The sequence below is a fragment of the Sceloporus occidentalis genome, unplaced genomic scaffold, assembly GCF_023333645.1.
Source record: "Sceloporus occidentalis isolate IW3139 unplaced genomic scaffold, rSceOcc1.0.p SCAF_105, whole genome shotgun sequence".
Taxonomy (NCBI): Eukaryota; Metazoa; Chordata; class Lepidosauria; order Squamata; family Phrynosomatidae; genus Sceloporus; species Sceloporus occidentalis.
Genome location: NW_028317085.1, coordinates 196,017 through 215,257, shown reverse-complemented (window position 1 = coordinate 215,257; position 19,241 = coordinate 196,017). Strand labels below are relative to the sequence as shown.

The 19,241-nt window shown below is 40.5% G+C and overlaps 1 protein-coding gene across 1 annotated transcript in view; it reads left to right on the top strand.

Annotated features, from left to right (window-relative positions):
• The window catches only part of LOC149283364 (uronyl 2-sulfotransferase-like), a 115,370-nt gene that overhangs the window by 66,686 nt on the left and 29,443 nt on the right, over positions 1-19,241 (top strand). The window contains exons 3-4 of the mRNA XM_089497604.1: positions 4,127-4,282; positions 7,916-7,995. Coding sequence (XP_089353730.1) covers positions 4,127-4,282; positions 7,916-7,995 — 236 coding nt within the window. The remainder of the gene's footprint in view (positions 1-4,126; positions 4,283-7,915; positions 7,996-19,241) is intronic.

The following is a 19,241-nucleotide window of genomic DNA, read 5'->3' as shown; positions in this document are numbered from 1 at the left end:
TATATCGGCAGCAGGGGCTAATATTAATATATATTGGCTGCAGGGCCTATTATCAATAAATATTGGCTGCAGGGGCTAATAATATATATCGGCAGTAGGGGCTAATATTAATATATGTTGGCAGCAGGGTATAATTTTTATGTATATCGGCAGCAGGGGCTAATATTAATATATATCCGCAGCAGGGGTTAATATTAATATATATCGGAAACAGGGTGTAATATTTCTATATATCTGCAGCAGGGTCTAATTTTTATATATATTGTCAGCAGGGGCTAATATTAAAGAATGAAAAAAAACTGCCAGTTTAGCTGTTATTTTGAAATCATATTTCAATCACGGTCTTTACTTCAAAGAGATAAGTACATATTATTTAGTTAAAAATGCACGTCTAACGTGTGTATGTATATATATATATATATATATATATTATATATGTACCGTTTTATAATTGGCCCCCCTACTTTGGTCCCTGGCCCCCCATGTGCCTTCCCTAAATATGAAAGCTGGAGACGCCACTGCCTTCCAGGCCTGTCTGGACATTCAGTAACCAAATATCCAGTTGACATCAGAAACGTGAGCTCCTAGACAGGTCTGCGGGTCCTCTTCCAACTCCCTATGCTGAATAACAACCCCTCCACTAAAAGCAATAAAACAAGAAATTGTCTTACTAACATGTTTCTGTGCCTACTCAATCCTGACATGTGAATTGGCACCACGCCAACGCATCTGTGGAACCATTTGTGACCAAATTAAAAACATTTGCGGATAGGCCACCCAAAAACAACTGAAACTCAGCCTTCATGTTGGAGATCAGAACTTTGATGGGAACCTGCCCCAAATAATTTTCTTCGAAAAACAGGACCTGGGTCACCCCATATGTCCTGACATGAAAGCTCCCTGAACACCCTGTCCCATCTCATACCTCAGAAACCGAGTCACCTTAACACCACCTTGGAAGAATGAAAGACTGACCTGTCTGCCAGCGGGACAAACATCCACTACACAAGTGGGTCCACATAAAAATCTTGTCCAAACATTACAAGAAACAAACAAACAAAATAAGAAAATAGAACAATATCCTAACCCACCAAAAGGTGAGGCCGAATATACAAACAGAATCTAATGGCACTCACCCCTAAGGAACTCAACCAGGATAACATAAGAAAATGGCCTGCAAGAATCCCTAAACCCAGGACCCCCCTGAAACCCTGTAAAGCCTAATGCACCACGAAACCCTTATCTCTGTTTGAATCTGCTTACTCTTATTGTGTTCTTGTGTACCAGACCCGGCTATTCCCTGATGCTGCTTATCTACCGTGATATCTTGTGTACCAGTCCCGGCTTTTCCCTGACGCTGCTTACTTACCGTGATTACCTGTGTACTAGACCCGGCTTGCTACTGACTCCGCTTTTGGGCCTTGCCTGCTTCATACCTCGCTCTGAATTCTGTGTCCTGCATACCGGACTCCGCTATTTCCCTATGCCGTGCCCTTGACACCACCCTTTGCCTTAAAACAGCATGAATTGGTCTCTTGGTACATTTGCACACGCAAATTTAAGCTTGCCCTCATGTGGCGGCGTAGGAGTAACCTCTTCAGGGTCTTGAATCAATAGCTAAGTAATTTTCCCATTTCAAGATACCCTTGATCTGCTGGAGTGCCCCCCCTTCTTTCATCACATCTATCTCTCAGCCAGTAAGACATCTCTTCATACATTTTATTGCACCATACATTTACACACATACACACTGATTCTGACACTACAGTATACACACACATACAGACTGACTATGACACTCTGGTATACGCACACACACAAACGGACTCCAGCACTATACATATACACACAAACACATTGACTCTGACACTACATTATACATACACTGACTCTAGCACTATACATAAACACACTGACTCTGACATTACAGTATAGATACACTGACTCCAGTACTGAACATTAACACACATACACAATGATTCTAACACTATAGTATACACACATACACTACCACCTCCCCCTCACCTTGTGGAGACCATCCACTTCACTGTCTATCTTCTGCCATCGTGAATTTGACACCCTGTACTTTCCTGCGAGGGCATGGTTAGGCAAGTGCCACGAAGCACCCAGCAGGGTCACGTAGCATGCATTATGTGACTGCTGAGAGCTTCACAGCAACCACTTCCCCACAGGAAAGCATATGGTGCTCGTTGATGTAATTTGTAAAACATCTAACTGTAATTTGTTACATAGCTTATGGTCCCTGCTTCTTTGCTCATGTCTTATGTGTAAAGATCTAATAAATGCACATGTGACTTTCTATCAAGGTCACACGGAAAGGGACACTGGTCAGCACCACCCTTTCACAGTGTGTTTCTGGACTGTCAACCTGTCCATACATTGTTAGCAGTCTGCAAAAATTTAATTATACATCATGACAATTATTTCATGAACAAAGTAAAAAGGAAGTCACATCATTTTGAACAGTAATTCAATATTTTTTTAAACAATTAAATGAATCAAACAAAATATGGACTAGTTATTTTGTAATTTGTTTTGTCAGTATATTTTTGTGCCTTACGTTATTAAAAGGACATTAGCCTGTATTTAAAATGCTAACAGTTCTAAAATGTCTACCTTTCATTAATTGCCTAGTGATTGATGAAGATAGCAGTACTGCCAAGTAATCTTTATTTATTCTCTCTTTCCTTTAGTTTTAGAATCCGGACTAATGTTCCCAAAGTACATTAATTAAGTGATGTTTAATTATTTTCTTATCATTAAATGTTCAATGTTTCCATACTCTCATTAAAACAGTCTCACAGATTGCTCAACTGAATGCCTAATCTTTTCCCTTACCACTGTGGGGATAATAAACTGTGTCAAAATGATTTGCTTCTAAACAGATTTTCCATTTTTTTTAAATATAAAAAAAATATTTTAGCTTATACTGTCTACATAGTATCTATAGGTAGCAAAATCAAATAAAATGGGTATGTTTATCACTGTAAATTACAAGAGGGAGCTATAACAAAAATAAGTGCAACAGCATCTAAATGTGTTGATGTGAGCCAACGCTTAAACAACTGCTGAGAAAATAATCAGATATTTAGAGTTTGAGTCTTTTTTGAGGTCAGAAAACATGATGTTGAAGATAGTGGAAAATTTATAGATGGCTTGTTCTGAGGTCAAAAAGAAATCCTTGAGTGTAATTCAGTTGTATAGGTCCCTGATTTTGTGGGTGACCATTTGGGACAAGCCCATCATCTGGTGCTTAGGTTGGGGTTTTCAGTCCACTTTAGTAATGGCAAATGGTACATAATTAGTTTATGTATATTGAATAGTGAGTAAAAATGATATAATGGTTGAAATAACTGTTGGTTTTAGTCCTATGGTTTCAGTTGTAGCACTTGAGGAGACTAGTTCTTCAAAGGCAGGTCAGCTACTCCTTGTTTCAGTGCTACCCATACCTTTTGAAGGGGAGCAGATACCCAATCCATTATTCAAGTCAAAAATGCACATGCACATGTAGGGAGGTGGATAAGGAGTGTGGTAAAGAAATAGAGTACTCTTCTCAGTTTATTCATCTAATTATATCTGTGAGGCCTAACAATTTAAACAATGAGACTGACCAGACTAGATCAGCAGAGATCTTACTAAGCAGAGGAGAGAGGATCTGAGCAGACATTGCACTTGTACTTAGATAGTGGGAGAGTTTGAAAGTGAACTGTGGAATTGCCTTTTACTTTTCATTCTGTTACAGAGACAATTTTGGCATTTCCCGATGGACTGTCTGTGGAGCCTCCTGACAAAAACAGTATTATTTATTTATACTTGGAAATTTCCATGGCTTAGCACAGAGCTCTTAGCCAATCCATAATGTCATCACACAGAGTGAAAGGATAGGAAGGCATTTTTATGCAAAATTTATGTATCTATTACATTTCATTTCCACTGATTTTACAGACAATGTTAGTTGCCTTTGGTTCCATCTTGGTTGTGGTCCCATCAAATGTGTTTTTTTTTATTTGTGTTTCTAATGAAAATAAGCTCTCACGTTTAACTCCCTATTAAAGGACTATTGATAAAACTATATGCTAATTGTTTATTCATTTGTTTGGTTTAGGTACTCCCTTTTCCTAGCCAGGTAGTTTATAACAGAGTTGGGAAGTGTGGAAGCAGGACAGTTGTACTACTGTTACGCATTTTGTCTGAGAAACACGGTTTTAACTTGGTGACATCGGACATCCACAACAAGACCAGACTGACCAAAAACGAACAAGTAAGTAAAAACACTATGGCTAATCAGTTTAATTTACTGGAGTATATTGGAACCTTTCCAAACACAATTCAACTTTTCAAGGTCCAAATAGAAACAAGTCATGTGTTTTTGCAATACATATAACGCACATCATGTCTGCTATTCAGGGCCGGCCCTAACATGGAGCAGAGTGGGGCAATTGCCCCAGGCGGCACTTTTGCCACCCCAAGCCCTTTTTTTTTTTAAAGCGGAGGGGAGAGAGGGCGCCGAGTGGTTTTCGCTTACCAAGTTGTCAGTACCCTCTCGGCGCCCCTCTCTTTCCTCTGCAAGCTCTCTAGCTCGGTCTCAGTGCCAGCTTGTAATGCTGAGTGCCGGAAGATGACATCATTTCTGGCGCTCAGCATTACAAGCCGGCACCGAGACTGAGCAGGGAGACTCGACGCAGGAGTGCTGAAAGGTAAGTACAAGGGGGGGGGGTAAGGGTAGATAATAGGGAGGGAGGGAGAGGAAGGGTAGATAATGGGGGGGTGGCAGAGGAAGGGTAGATAATGGGGGGAGCGGCATTTTAAACTTCACCCCAGGCGGCATTATGTCTTGGGCCGGCCCTGCTGCTATTGCAATAAACAGTATGAGGTCCACATGCAGATTGATATTTAGCCATCCTCTTTATGCATTGAAGTATGTTGAGAGTATATACTTTGTGGGTTTTTGCATGTAGGTGGATATATCAATTTTGGATATTCCATTCTCATCAGTACTGCTTCCATTGCAGATTGTTCTGCTCATGTTGGAGGAATAAGGGTTTACATGACATTCTTGTTGGTTCTAACATTTTTTCTTAACAAAAATATATATTATTTGACAATTGCAGACATACCAATCATGGTACAAGATGTCTTTTAGTAACGAAGAAAATCTAAAATGAGAGGTCAGCAGGAAGCCAGAACCAAAAATATTCTTGGTATTTTTGTTAATATTTTGTTTAACGATCTGGCTACTGAACCGTTCCCAAACATTTTTTGGATAAGAGCATCTTTAAAGAGGGAGGGGAGGGAAGGGAGTTGTTTTCCCTTTTTTTGTTTTTTTTTTACTTGTGAACTGTGATACATTTGTTATCTGATCCTAAACTCTAAACTTAGATCAAAGCTCAAAAAACTCAGTTTACTTAGCTATATACACAAATAAATAAAATAATAAAGCGCATGTTTATTAAATCTATATGTGCATCATTGATGCAATCTTGGCATGACATTCCCTTTATCATGATTTTCTATTGTCAAAATGTGGTTAGTTTACAGTTTAAACTAACAAGCTCAACTGTAGCACTAGTGCTATGCCAAGGTGTACACATTCCCTAAAATCTCCATTAGTTCAATGACTTACACTTGGTTGGCCTAGAGACAAACGCATAATTGATTTTAAAGGTAAGTTTACCTACTTTATGTTTCACCAAACAATGGTTGTGCAGGTTTAGTAGGAAAATATAATACATCATGCTTTCCAACAGCCCAATGCAAAAAGAAGAAAACGTTAACGGTGTAATTTTTGAATGTAAGCATTTTCTGATGTTCACTTAACGATATTTGTTTCTAAATAAAACCAAGCACATCCTAAAAAAATACTTCAGGCAAGTGCTTGAATGTATTTTGTCAAATGTTCTATGTGTGAAGATACATCATAGCAATCTTTCTATAAGTAGTTGAACACAGTACTCGGGAAGTATTTGAGTGTTCTTATGATAAGGCATTTTAAATCTCAAACAACACGACAAATCCATGCATGTCGGGTATCACTGCACTCAGGAGATGTTCCTAAACACACATTGGGGTGTTGTTTGACAGTGGCATATACCAGGACCTGTATATCTATAACTAAAGTACAATTTGTGTGAAAAAAAATTACTATTACAAAGTTTGACAACGTGTAGTTGTATAATTGGTGCATGGAAAGGGTTAAAATAACAACATTTGGAATACCCTGGGGTGTCTAGTTTTCAAAAATATATGGTTTGAATGGGTTAAATTGAGTTAACCGGCTTCAAAGATGTTCCAAAGAGGAGATGGAGGCAGAATGACCAGATTTGTTAAAAAAGATTTGGAAATCATAAAACGCTGCTTGTACTTATTGCCCTATAACTTACAAAAAACAGCAAAAAAACATAAAAACATTGGGTATTTCTAAACTCAGGACAAGTAGTAGAATCTATTTAGCTAGTTTTTTTACTTGCTTTTTTAGGTGAGTAAAAGATTTTTCAAATAAAAGTCATAATATGTTTTTTTTTTTCAATTTTTCACCATGTTTTTTTTATTTTTTTATAGTAAATAAGATGATACGATCAAAATAATGGTATCTGAAGAAAGCCCATCTTGTCCTGAAAAAAACAATATATAACTTATGTGGGTACACTAAATGGGTGAGGAGAAAATTACAGCTGAACACAAGCACCACAAAAGTATTAAAACAGCCTCGGTCCCACAGGGTACAAAACGAAAAATGCCCGGTCCTTAAGGGGTTAAATATCGGTGTGTTTCCAAATAAACCAAGTCCTGTTTTCACCTCAACATGAGTGCTGTCTGATGCTTGGAGTGGGCTGCTATGATACTTTATTGTCCTTTTCAGGACAATAGACACACTGTGTCAGGTACAGGACCTCCTGTCACAGTGTGGTTAAGTGGTGCTAAACAATGCCCTATGATGTTTTTTTGATGTAGTGGTTTGCTTTTTATATGTTTGAAAATATCTGAAAACAGATGCAGTTCTCATATAAACATCAATTTTGTGGAGTTCCATGAAGTGACCCATATATTTTAGCCAAGAATGTTACCTTGCAAAATGCCAGGGGTTCTGCACAGTCTATGATTTTGGCACTTGTAATGTATTACAAGCAAAGGTGATCTAAGCCTCTAATGGCACATAATCTCAATACCCATAGTTGTTTGATTATAAAATGACAACCAAACTTTGGATCTTTTGGGGGGGGGGATTTGCTCAGTAGTGTGGGGGTTGGACTGGGGTGGTAATTTAATCCAAATTTCATGTGTACGAAATCTTGAATACTCACTCAGAGCTGAATACCACATCTTTAGGAACAACATGTCCCATAATACTCAGTCAACCTGAGAATCATGGGGTATGTAGTCCACAAAGATTTCCCCTACTTAAATCAGCTCCTCTCCACAACTCTTAAAGAGGATCATAGACTGTGGGAGATCATGCTGCACTAAGCATCATAGATTTCATAAAGATTGTTGCTTAGTGGTGGGTTCGAGTTAGCACTGCGTAACTCACATGACCCGCGCCTACATTTGCTTGCAGAGTCTGACAAGTCTTTGAATGCACTCGAGTGTGCATATAATGTGTCTGAGAGGCTATAGTAGGCAGCGGAAGTGTTATTCGTCAGAAGTGCCAAATCAGGTGCCATGGATCAGAATGAAAGACAAATTCTATTATAAGACAAAGTTGTGTTTTGTCAGAAAAGGCTGGCCTGTGTATATTGGGCCTTACTCTAATAAAATGTGTGTGACCAGGGACAGGTAAGTTGTCTGTACAAGGACAAAAGTGTCATTTAGTAATACCCTTCAAAGTCATTTTCTGCCTATCCCTTAGTATAACTCAATTACTTGGATGACTGAAGGAATGTCCATTTTTTTTTAGATGGAGTTGATTAAAAATGTCAGTACTTCTGAGCAGCCATATTTATTTACTCGCCATGTTCATTTCCTCAACTTCTCAAGGTAAGTTTAATTATGTTTCTTTAACTGTCTCTGCAAAAAATCCCAGCCATCAAATTGTTGATTTAATAGTTTTGAATTAAAGATTGAATTATTTCAGGGTGCTCCTAGCACACCTGTAATCTAAGTGGCTACCTTGAGTGTTGAATAGCTGCCACAAATATCTATTTTACCTTAGCATGCAAGTGTCACAATTGTTTAAGCTGCTAGCAATCCTCCTATATTTCTTTAAAACATGTTTTGATATGTGTATGTAATTTTCACTCTTCTGAAGATGCCAACAATAACAATTTGTTCTGGACTTGTTATCACAAGAAAATAAATCACTAGACAGAGAGAACAAGAGTACTTGTTTCGATTCTGCAGTAAAATTACAGGAAACATGGCGTGTCAGTTTACAGCACAGCAGGATCTGTCTAAATGAGACCTAAGTAAGATGGGGCTCCGGATGGTCCAGTGAATTCTGTGGGAACTTTCCATAGAAAACAGTTATCAATAAATATTAAAAACATTGTGCTATACAGTAATGTATACTTTCTTTCTTTGATGTTACTGTAGATGTACTTTATATCCTAGCTTGAAACTCATAATAGGTAATACTGTGTATTTATACATATATATATATATATATTTGTATCTATATCTATATAGCGCTAATGGATGAACTTTGCAGTTCACACCTGTAGTAGTTGGGATTGGGAAAACATACAGATACAATCAAGGGGGAAATGAAATAATAGATTGTTAGTTATTATTATTAGACTTGGGCGCCGGCCAACTCTTCGTGTTCGTCTTCGTGGTGGAAAAAATCTTCGTATGCAGCGAATATTCGCCCGTTCCTGTGTTCGGTTCGGGTGAATATTCGTGTACATTCTTTGTGTTCATTTTTTTTTGTTTTTTGTAGAAGGGGTTAATACGGGGTTAACGCTACACGGATTACCCAGCAGCTTTGGCGCCAGGATTTTAAATGTCTGTACGAGCAACTCTATTGGTCGCCTGCCGGGGCCTCCTCTGCCATCAACCAATGAAGTACACCTGTACTTCATTGGTTGATGGCAGATGAGCCCCCTGCTGGCAACCAATAGAGTCACTTGTACAGACTTTTAAAATCCTGGTCCAGCAACTTGGCCAGCAGTTAAAGGTCCGTACAAGCGACTTTATTGGTCGTTCGTACGGACTTTTAACTGTTGGAGCAGGGAGACCAGTGTTCTCTGTCAGCCAAGTTAACCACTGACAGGAGTGGAATTCCATAGGTTCGCCTGCAGGATCCTCCTCTGACATCAACCAATTGATTGATGCCAGAGGAGGACCCTGCAGGCGACCAATAGCGTCATTCGCACGGCCCCTTTAACCCCTGACGGCGAACCTACGGATACCGTCAACTCCTGCGATGCTGCATGGATAAGGTAGACTAGATGGGGAATAGACCAGGGAGATTAGTAGACAAAGATGAAGATTCTTCATTTGGGGGTCTTCGTATACATTTTACCGATGCTTCTTCGTTTCTTCGGGACGGGCATAAAAACACACTCTTCATGTTCGTTTTCATGCTCGCCTGAATACCAATGCACAAGTCTAATTATTATTATTATCTTTTATTTATATAGCAGCAACAATTACGCATCGCTTAATACAATACATATACAAACCGATACATTAGGTGGAAGTTGTAAAAAGTTGAAGCTTGGCAAATGTAAGAAATCCTCAAATATGAGCTGAAGGTTTTAAGCGGACTCACTCGTCCAATGCAGAAAACTAATTACTGAAGTCCGGTAATGTAAAAACTCCGATCTTTAGTTGATCTCAATCAAAAATTAAATGAAGTAATTCATAAGACCAAACAGAAGGTATTCATCTTACATGTAAGCCTTTTCAACCTTTCTGTTCGTATTTCAGGATTTCTTATGGTTCGACAGAACAGGCATGCAACACTTGACCCCCTGCCTAATGCATATTCATAGAATTTAGATGGTGATGATTGAGGACCTGGCCTTTTGATCACGAAGCTTGGCAAATGTCCAGTGGAAATGAGTTCCAGAAATATGGAGCAGCAAGGGAGAATATATTTAGTCGATGCCCACCATGGATTAGGCATTAAGGGTGTGCACGTGGCAGGATATAAGAGATTAAATATAGGATGGGAATGAGAGATGAAGAGCCATGATAACTAGGTACCACCAGTAGCGTACCTAAGGGGGGGGGCGTCCGCCCCAGGTGACACTCATCAGGGGGGTGCAAGGTGGGCTGGCTGAGGAGATGTCTTTGTGGCCCGATGGCAACCTAATGCAGGTCCACAGCTTACCACTGTGGAGCTTGCACACTGTGCAAGGAAACTCTTTTCCCGCCTAGGTTCTTACTTCCCCTTGGTGGGAAAAGTGGGTTTCCTCACAAAGGCATTAGGTGGCCGTCGGTCTGACGTAGATGTCTGCGCAGCCCCAGTGCTGCTCGACTGGACCCCAGACCAGTGAAAACTGCAAAAGAGGTAAAGGGGTGCAGGTGGCTGAATGGGTGAATGAATGAGTGAGTGTTTAGGGGCTGAAATGTGACAGCCAATCTGTTTAGGGGGCAGTGGTGCCATAGGCAGGCCTCTTAGGGGACAGAAGTGGCACAGGCAGGCTGTTTCAAGGGCAGAGGCTTTTCACGTCAATGTCTGACTTAGTATATAGTGATGGGAGTTATGCTGTGCTATCGTCAATTTCTGGCTCAGTGTATAGTGATGGGAGTTAGGCTGTTCTACCATCATTGTCTGGCTCAGTATATAGTGATGGGAGTAATGCTGCACCATATCTGTTCAGTAAATGTTATTTATTTAAACTTAGTTTATTTATGAGTTAATAATTTCATTCTTTAGTATTTCTAGTTTTTTCCAGTTCACATACAGTTTAGAAATATGCGAAATGAATGTTCTTACCAACTTTACTTTTTTGTGGGTGTCTTCACATTTTATATGTAAAGTGTGTTTATATATATATTTATAGTGTGTATCGGCGAGGGTGCCACATACAGGATCCGCCCTGGGTCCCAAATACTCTAGGTACACCCCTGGGTACCACACCCTGTTACAGCCATAAATGATAATTAGTTAGGGGTAAATCCCTTGCCTTTGGTTTACCACTAACGACTCAAAGTGACTTCACTGTAGGGGTCTATCTATTAAATCAAGAAAAATAAGTAGTAGCATAACTCACCAGAACTTTATGGTGACCTCCCAACCCAGTGCACACTTCCATACATAGACCTGTTTTACGCCTTGCACATAAATACATTGAAAAGTAGCAAGGCGACTACACTACCCTAGATAACCTTCATTGAAATACTGCATACCATACCAATGGTTTTGCACACAGTCCCAACACTAATTCTTGCCAATATTGTAGTCTGTTGCATAAACTGTCTGCTCAGGAGCGTTTATGTATTCCTTGAGGGGGCGTTTGTTGGTTACTGCATCTAGCATAATCATTCTGCAAAATCCTCATATATTTGCGGATTTCAGTATTTTAGTTTGTATTAAAATGCTAATCCCATGATTTAATGTCGAAAGCCTCACTTAAACTGACATACACACTGAATGATTTTGTAGCCAAAGAATAGATAAGAATGGATTAGGGTTGTGTAGTAAAATGTAGCTTTGTCTGCTACTGGATTTTATGCACAGAGTCAAAATTGAAATGTAATGATGTACTTTATAGAAAATGCTGTCGTAATCATTTCAGCTGGGGGGAATTTCTATGAGGCACTATATACTGTATATACATACACATGTACACACTACTAATAGGACCAGGGTACATGATATACACTGTAACTTTGTGTTACTTGACACAGTGCACACCCACATTTATATTACATACATTCACTGGCCACTTTATTAGGTACACCTTGCTAGTACCGGGTTAGACCCCCTTTTGCCTTCATTCTTCATGGCATACTTTCTACAAGGTACTGGAAACATAGCTCAGAGATTTTGGTCCATATGGACATGATGCCATCACACAGTTGCTGCAGATTTGTCGGTTGTACATCCATGATGCGAATCTCCAGTTCAACCACTTCTATTGTATTGAGATCTGGTGACTGTGGAGGCCATTGGAGTACAGTGAACTCATTGTCATGTTGAGATGATGAGATGATGTGCGCGTTGTGACATGATGCATTATCCTGCTGGAAGTAGCCATCAGAAGATAGGTACACTGTGGTCATAAAGGGATGGACATGGTCAGCAACAATACTGAGGTAGGTTGTCAAGTTTAAATGATGCTCCATTGGTACTAAGGGGCCCAAAGTGTGCCAAGAAAATGTACCCCATACCATTACACCACCAGCAGCCTGAACTGTTGATACAAGGCAGGATGGATCCATGCTTTCATGTTGTTTACGCCAAAGTCTGACCCTCCCATCTGAATGTCATCAGACCAGGCAACGTTCTTCCAGTCTTCACTGTCCTATTTTGGTGAGCCTGTGTGAATTGTAGCCTCTGTTTCCTGTTCTGAGCTGACAAGAGTGGGTCGACCTGTTGTGCGTTCAGAGATGGTATTCTGCATACCTTGGTTGTAAAGAGTGGTTATTTGAGTTACTGTTGCCTTTCTGCCATCTCGAACCAGTATGCCCACTCTCCTCTGACGTGAACAAAGCATTTCTGTCCACAAAACTTCCGCTCACTGGATATTTTCTCTTTTTCGGACCATTCTCTGTAAATACTAGAGATGGTTGTGTGTGAAAATCCCGGTAAAACAGCAGTTTCTGAAATATTCAGACCAGCCCGTCTGGCATCAGCGTTCAAAGTCACTTAAATCCCCTTTCTTACCCATTCTGATGCTCGGTTTGAACTTCAGCAAGTTGTCTTGACTACGCCTACATGCCTAAATGCATTGAGTTGCTGACATGTGATTGGCTGATTAGCTATTTGTGTTAACTAACCATTGACCAGCTGTACCTAATAAAGTGGCCATTAAAGTTCATTTATCCTCACCTTTACCCTCAGCTTCTTTAGCAAGGCAGTGGTAGTCTTGGAGGTGTGTTTGGGGTCATTATCATGTTGGAATACTGCCCTGTGGCCTAGTCTCCGAAGGGAGGGGATCATGCTCAGCTGTATGACCTTGCCCACCGTGCTGCAGCTCAGTTTCAGGGTCTTGCAAATCTTCTTATAGCCTAGGCCATCTTTATGTAGATCAACAATTATTTTTTTCAGATCCTCAGAGTCCTTTGCCATGAGGTGCCATGTTGAACTTCCAGTGACCAGTATGAGAGTGTGTGAGAGCGATAACAACAAATTTCACACACCTGCTCACACCTGAGACCTTGTAACACTAACAAGTCACATGACACTAGGGAGGGAAAATGGCTAATTGGGCCCAATTGGGACATTTCCACTCACTTTTGTTGCCAAGGTTTAGACATTAAGTGTGTTGAGTTATTTTGAGGGGGCAGCAAATGTACACTGTTATACAGCCTGTACACTCACTATTTTACATTGTAGCAGAGTGTAATTTCTTCAGTGTTGTCACATGAAAGCATATGCACTCACTTTTGTGAGATACTATATATATATATATATATATATATACATTGCATTGCACTTCAACCATGAGGTTTGTTTTTTTGCTTCAAATTTAGCAATTTGTAACTCTGAAACTAGGAAGTGTAAACAGGCAGTTTACATCTGCACTTCTGGTAGATGCATAGTAATAAACACTCCTATTTTAGTCATTAGGAGCTGAACTTCCAGAGTAGCAGCAGACAATCACATGTATGCAGGGGCGTACCTAGAGTATTTGGCACCTGGGGCGGATCCTGTATGTGCCCCCCCCAAACACTTTAAAACTGCATAGCTTCTATCATTATATAGTGGAGCAGACATTGAAGGCGGTACAACATTACTGTTATCATTATATACTGAGGCAGACATTGATGGTGGTACAGCATAACACCTTCCACTATATACTGAGGCAGACATTGATGGTGGTACAGCATTACACCTATCACTATATACTGAGGCAGACATTGATGGGGGTACAGCATAACACCTAACACTATATACTGAGGCAGACATTGACGGTGGTACAGCGTAATCCCTATCACTATACATTGAGCCAGATACTGATAATAGTGCAGCATAACTCTTATCACTATATACTAACACAAACATTGATGTGGTATAGGCCTACCACTTCATTGTCTGGCTTAGGGATGCACCGAAACGAAAATTCTGGACTGAAACCGAAAATCCAGCATTTACCTGTCCCCAAACAGCCCAGCATGAGTCAACTTTGTCCCCAAACAGCCCGGCCTGTGCCATCTGTCCCATAAACACCCTGCCTGTGTCATCTTGGTCCCCAAGGCTCAAACATCCTGCTTGTGCCTTTTTTGCCTTTCCACAAATCAATTATACATCTATCATACACACAAACACTTTAACAGTCACTCACTAATTCATACTTTCATTCACATAATTAATTCACACAATCATTTATTCTCTCATTCACACAAATTTACACATTCATTAATGCATTCTCACAAACTCATTAATTATCTCCCTCATTCAGACAATTCATCCACACATTCATTCATTCTCTCACTCATTCTTACTATCTACCTTCCCCCTTTTCTACCCTTTCTCACTATCTACCCCCCTCTCCCTCCCTTCTCACTATCTACCCCCCTCTCCCCTCCTCACTATCTACCCCCTCCGCCTCCTCATTATCTACCCCCCTCCTCACAATCTACCCCCTCCTCACTATCTACCCCCTCCTCACTATCTACTCCCCTCCTCACTATCTACCCCCCTCCTCACTATCTACCCCGCCTCCGTCTTCCTGCTCTGCCGCTGCGTTGCTTCACTGCTGAGCGCCGAAATATGACGTCATTTTTCGGCGCTCAGCATGATATGCCGGCACAGCGACGGAGTTAGAGGCCTCGCGAAGGTGTAAAAAAAAAAAAAAAAAAAGTGACGCGGCTGCCGGGGATCCGGGACATGTGGTCACCCTAGCCAGTGGCACCCCCTGATGAGCGGCACCCGGGGCGGACCGTCCCCCGCTAGGTACACTACTGCATGTATGCTATTTAAACACTAGTGTTTTGCTAGATTACATACTACTGGCAAATGCTATGCCCCTTCATTTCAATGTGAGTGCTACTGAGCATGAGGTGGAAGTATGCAACCTGTTTACACTTCCTGGTTGCAATAGAGAGTAGTCAGAGGAGGAGTTAAATGAGACAGAAGTCTTGATTTCTAACCCCAATAACTAAATAATGCGTTCACCAATCTCCATGCAGTAAAATGCATTGTAGTCCATGGAAAGTAAATTCCAACATGCATGAAATAATAAAAAGTACAATTTTGACTAGACTGTTCCTTTGGTTAAACATACAGATTGGTCCCTTCTTCACAAGCTTCTTAATGGTGACACCTAGTCCACTGATTTTCCATGATTTCTCCTTGACTAATAACAGCCTGTATTTAGTGTCGTAATGTTAAAATCTAATCCAGGGCGGCACATCACCAGTTCTTCTAGGCCACAAACAGGCCAGAACCTCTGTGTATCCTTGCCTGAAAACAAGTAGTTTTAGATTTCTACGATGATTGTGCTTAAGCAGGGGTATATAAAAACTGCAGCTTGTTGCAGCCCTAGAGGACTGGAATAGTGCAGCTCTGGCCCAATAATAAATTAAGTTTATTCAGTTATTCTCACTTCCTATAATTTTCCTTTACTCCATGACTATCTTTTGACATCTTAATGACATCCTTTCTACCCAATTCTTCACCGGATTGCATTTGGATTATTCACTATTGGGGAGGAGGCTGACTTGCTTATAGTCACTTACCATAGACTTGAATATCCTGGCAAAAAATTGGATTTTATATAATCTATTTTTTTGGCCCTGCGGTATTTGTTTCAATGGTGTTTCAACTTTTGGATTGCCTTCTGTTTATTTCTTATTGCTGGTCACTGATTTTTTTTTTTCTTTATGAACAAATCCAAAATAGAATTATTATTTTTTTTCCCCAAAACTGTTTATTCAAGTACCTCATACAAAGGCAAAAAAACAGGCTAATTCCACATTGATTAGACATGTTCGTTACATAAAAATGAAGAAGATATAGTCTTGTGTAGCTGGGGCAAAACAACAAAGTGGTATAGCATCTGGATGACATAATATACTGCGTTATAGTGGCAGCAGAAAGTAAATGCGTTGATACAGGAGTGGAATAAAAAACCTGCGTGTATTTCAAACCTTTGCAGAGGTAAGGCTGTGCAGTTGTACTTTGTTTTTCATTTTTTTTTATTTCAGAAACATAACTATAACAAATATAAACAGTTACAATAGAAAAGAGGGTTATGAACGAGCTTCCATTGACGCCTGTCTGAGAAGTTGCTAAGGAAGGTACCGTGAGCCCAAAGTGAATATATTTTAGGGAGGCATAGTATTGTACAGCCTCAACAAAGAAATAGATGTCGTGTAAGTGGGATGCAAGTCAAGGTGAGATAAGCGCCCGAGAGCAGAACCACGCTGTGTGTTTGAAGACCAAAGTAATTTGGTTTTGTTGTCTGGGAGACAGTGTGGTGATATATGGTTCCCATACATCAAAAAAAATTTCTCCTTGACCTTCTTTATCACGTAGGACCATAGTCCACTGCAAAAACATCGTCTTTGATACCTTGTTCCTCCAATATTGGAGGGAGGGGGCTAATGATTGCAACCAGTAATCCAGAATAGCCTTAACTGCTATCAATAACAGGTGATCTAGGAGGTTTATTCTGTGTTGCTCCTCAATGCCTAGTGTGTCGTATATACCCAACATTACGTCAACAGATATGGTAAGTGTTTTGCAATTTAAAATGTCGCCTATAGTAGAACACACAGCCCTCCAAAAACCTAGTATCTTAGGGCAGGTAAGTAAGCAGTGTTCGAGATCAGCCGATAGCAGGTTACATTTACAGCAGTGACATGGTGAAGTAGGGGTGAAGGTGGATAGCTGACCGGGAGAGATATATGCTCTGTGGAGAATAATTTGAGTGTGGTATCATGGAACCAGGAGGCCTGTAGGTTTTTAAGTCGACGGGTATATGAAAGTAATAAATCGCAAGGAGTGAGAGAAGCTCTTTGGTGAATAAGGGACCATTTTGCAGAGGTAGAATAATCTAAGGGTTGAAATATCGCCCTATATAATGTTGAAATTGATACCTTATTCGAGTACGAGGGATTGAGCAACAGTTCTAATACATGGTCCCGTTGAGTAGGATGCACGCTGTGTAGCGTCTCTTGTAAATAATGTTTTGCTTGCATATATGGCCATAAGTGAGAAGGGGGTAAGGAATATTTTGCTTTAAGGATCGGGAATGGAAGACAATCTCCAGTAGTGGAGTTGTATATGTCCGCTAATAGCTTGATTCCTCCAATTCTCGAACCTGAGATCTGGAGTCAGCCCTTGAAATTTACAGTTACCAGTTAAGGGTAAAAATAGCGAGTAGTTATAGTTGCCAAAAAGCGACTTCCGAGCAGTACGCCAGGCCTGTATGGTGTTCATTAAGAGGGGATTTGAGCGACAAGAGACTGGAATGTCTCGTGTTGGAGCATGTAAGAGATAGCATAAACTCCATTCAGAGCTGAAGTTCTGATCTTGTCTCCAATCTGTAAAATAATCTGTATGGGAAATCCAGTCCTCCGCAAACCGGAGCAGGCATGCTATGTTGTATAGCTTAATATTAGGGAGGTTTAGGCCACCATTTGATTTCAGCTGGGTTAGTTTTTGGAAGCTAATTCTGGGCCGCCCCCTCGCCATATAAAACGAGAGAATGAATTGTGTACTTTCCGTATATCGCTTGGTGACAATAAAAGTGGTAACATGTTGAGGCTGTACAGGAACCTGGGAAAGATGACCATGTTTATGAGGTTAATCCTTCCGATGAGATTAAGTGGAAGAGTAGCCCAGGATTTTAAATCAATCGAGGATTTGATAATGATGGGGGGCATATTTAATTTGTATAATCTAGACAAATCAGTTGGGAATATAATTCCCAAGTATTTGATATAATTTGGGGAACATCGGAATGGCCAAGATTGCAAACTATCAGGAGGTCTACCATTCGATAACCACAAAGCTTCGGATTTGTCTAGGTTCACCCTGAGCCCAGAAATTAATCCAAATTGATGCAGATAGGACATTATGATAGGGATTGTAGTGAGCGGAGCCCCCACAAAGAGTAACATATCATCTGCAAACGCTGTCACCCTCATCTCTGTATCTCCCACCATTATTCCCTGATAAGATGGTGAATCCAGCAGTAGACGTAGAAAGGGATCTAAATCAAGGTTAAAGAGGAGTGGGGACAGGGGGCAGCCCTGTCTGGTGCCTTTGCTCAGAGTAAAGAGGGGGGAATTTAAATTGTTGGTTGTTATGAAAGCTTTGGGGGTGGAGTAAATGGTCGCGATATATTCTATGAAGGGTGAGCCAACATTTTGGTGTCGGAGAAGAGATAGAAGATATTGACAATTTACATTATCGAATGCTTTTTCCGTGTCTAGATTTAAGAGGAGATGAGGGACATGGGGAATGGATTTTGCTCTATGGATGGCAGCGATTATATGTCTGGCACTAGTGACCGAATGTCTATCTCTTACAAATCCCTTTTGTACTGGAGAGATTAATTTTGGGAGAAGGGAAGCAAGTCTGTCCGCCAATATTTTGTGTAGAACTTTAAAGTCAGAGTTTAACAATGAGATTGGTCTGTATGAAGCTGGAGAGTAGGGATCCCTGCCTTCCTTGTGTAGAACAATTATACGAGCAATATTAGAGTGGGGGAAATCTCTGGTGTAGTGAAAGAGGCATTAAAAGCCATGGTAAGATCGGGGGTAATTTGTTCTTTCAATATTTTATAGAATTCCGCGGGGAGCCCATCCGGGCCAGGGCTTTGCCCAACTTAAGTCCCCCAACAGCCCTGTCAACATCTTCCTGCACTATGTCTCTGTTGAGGAGGTCCTGTTGGGATTGTGAAAGGCAGGGGAGATTAACTTGGTGTAAAAAGGCCTCCATTGAATCATATGAAACTGTATTGGAAGAATGAAGCGTCCTGTAGTAGGCCTCAAAGGTTCGGTTAATATCCTGAGAGGAAGTACTTAAGGCGCCATCGCCAAGCCTAACAGCTGGGATGTTTGTACGAGCCGCTGTTGATTTAACCAGTTTAGATAGGAGTATTCCTGCCTTATTTGCGTGAAGGAACAGGTCTGCTTCTTTATATCTAATTCGCAAT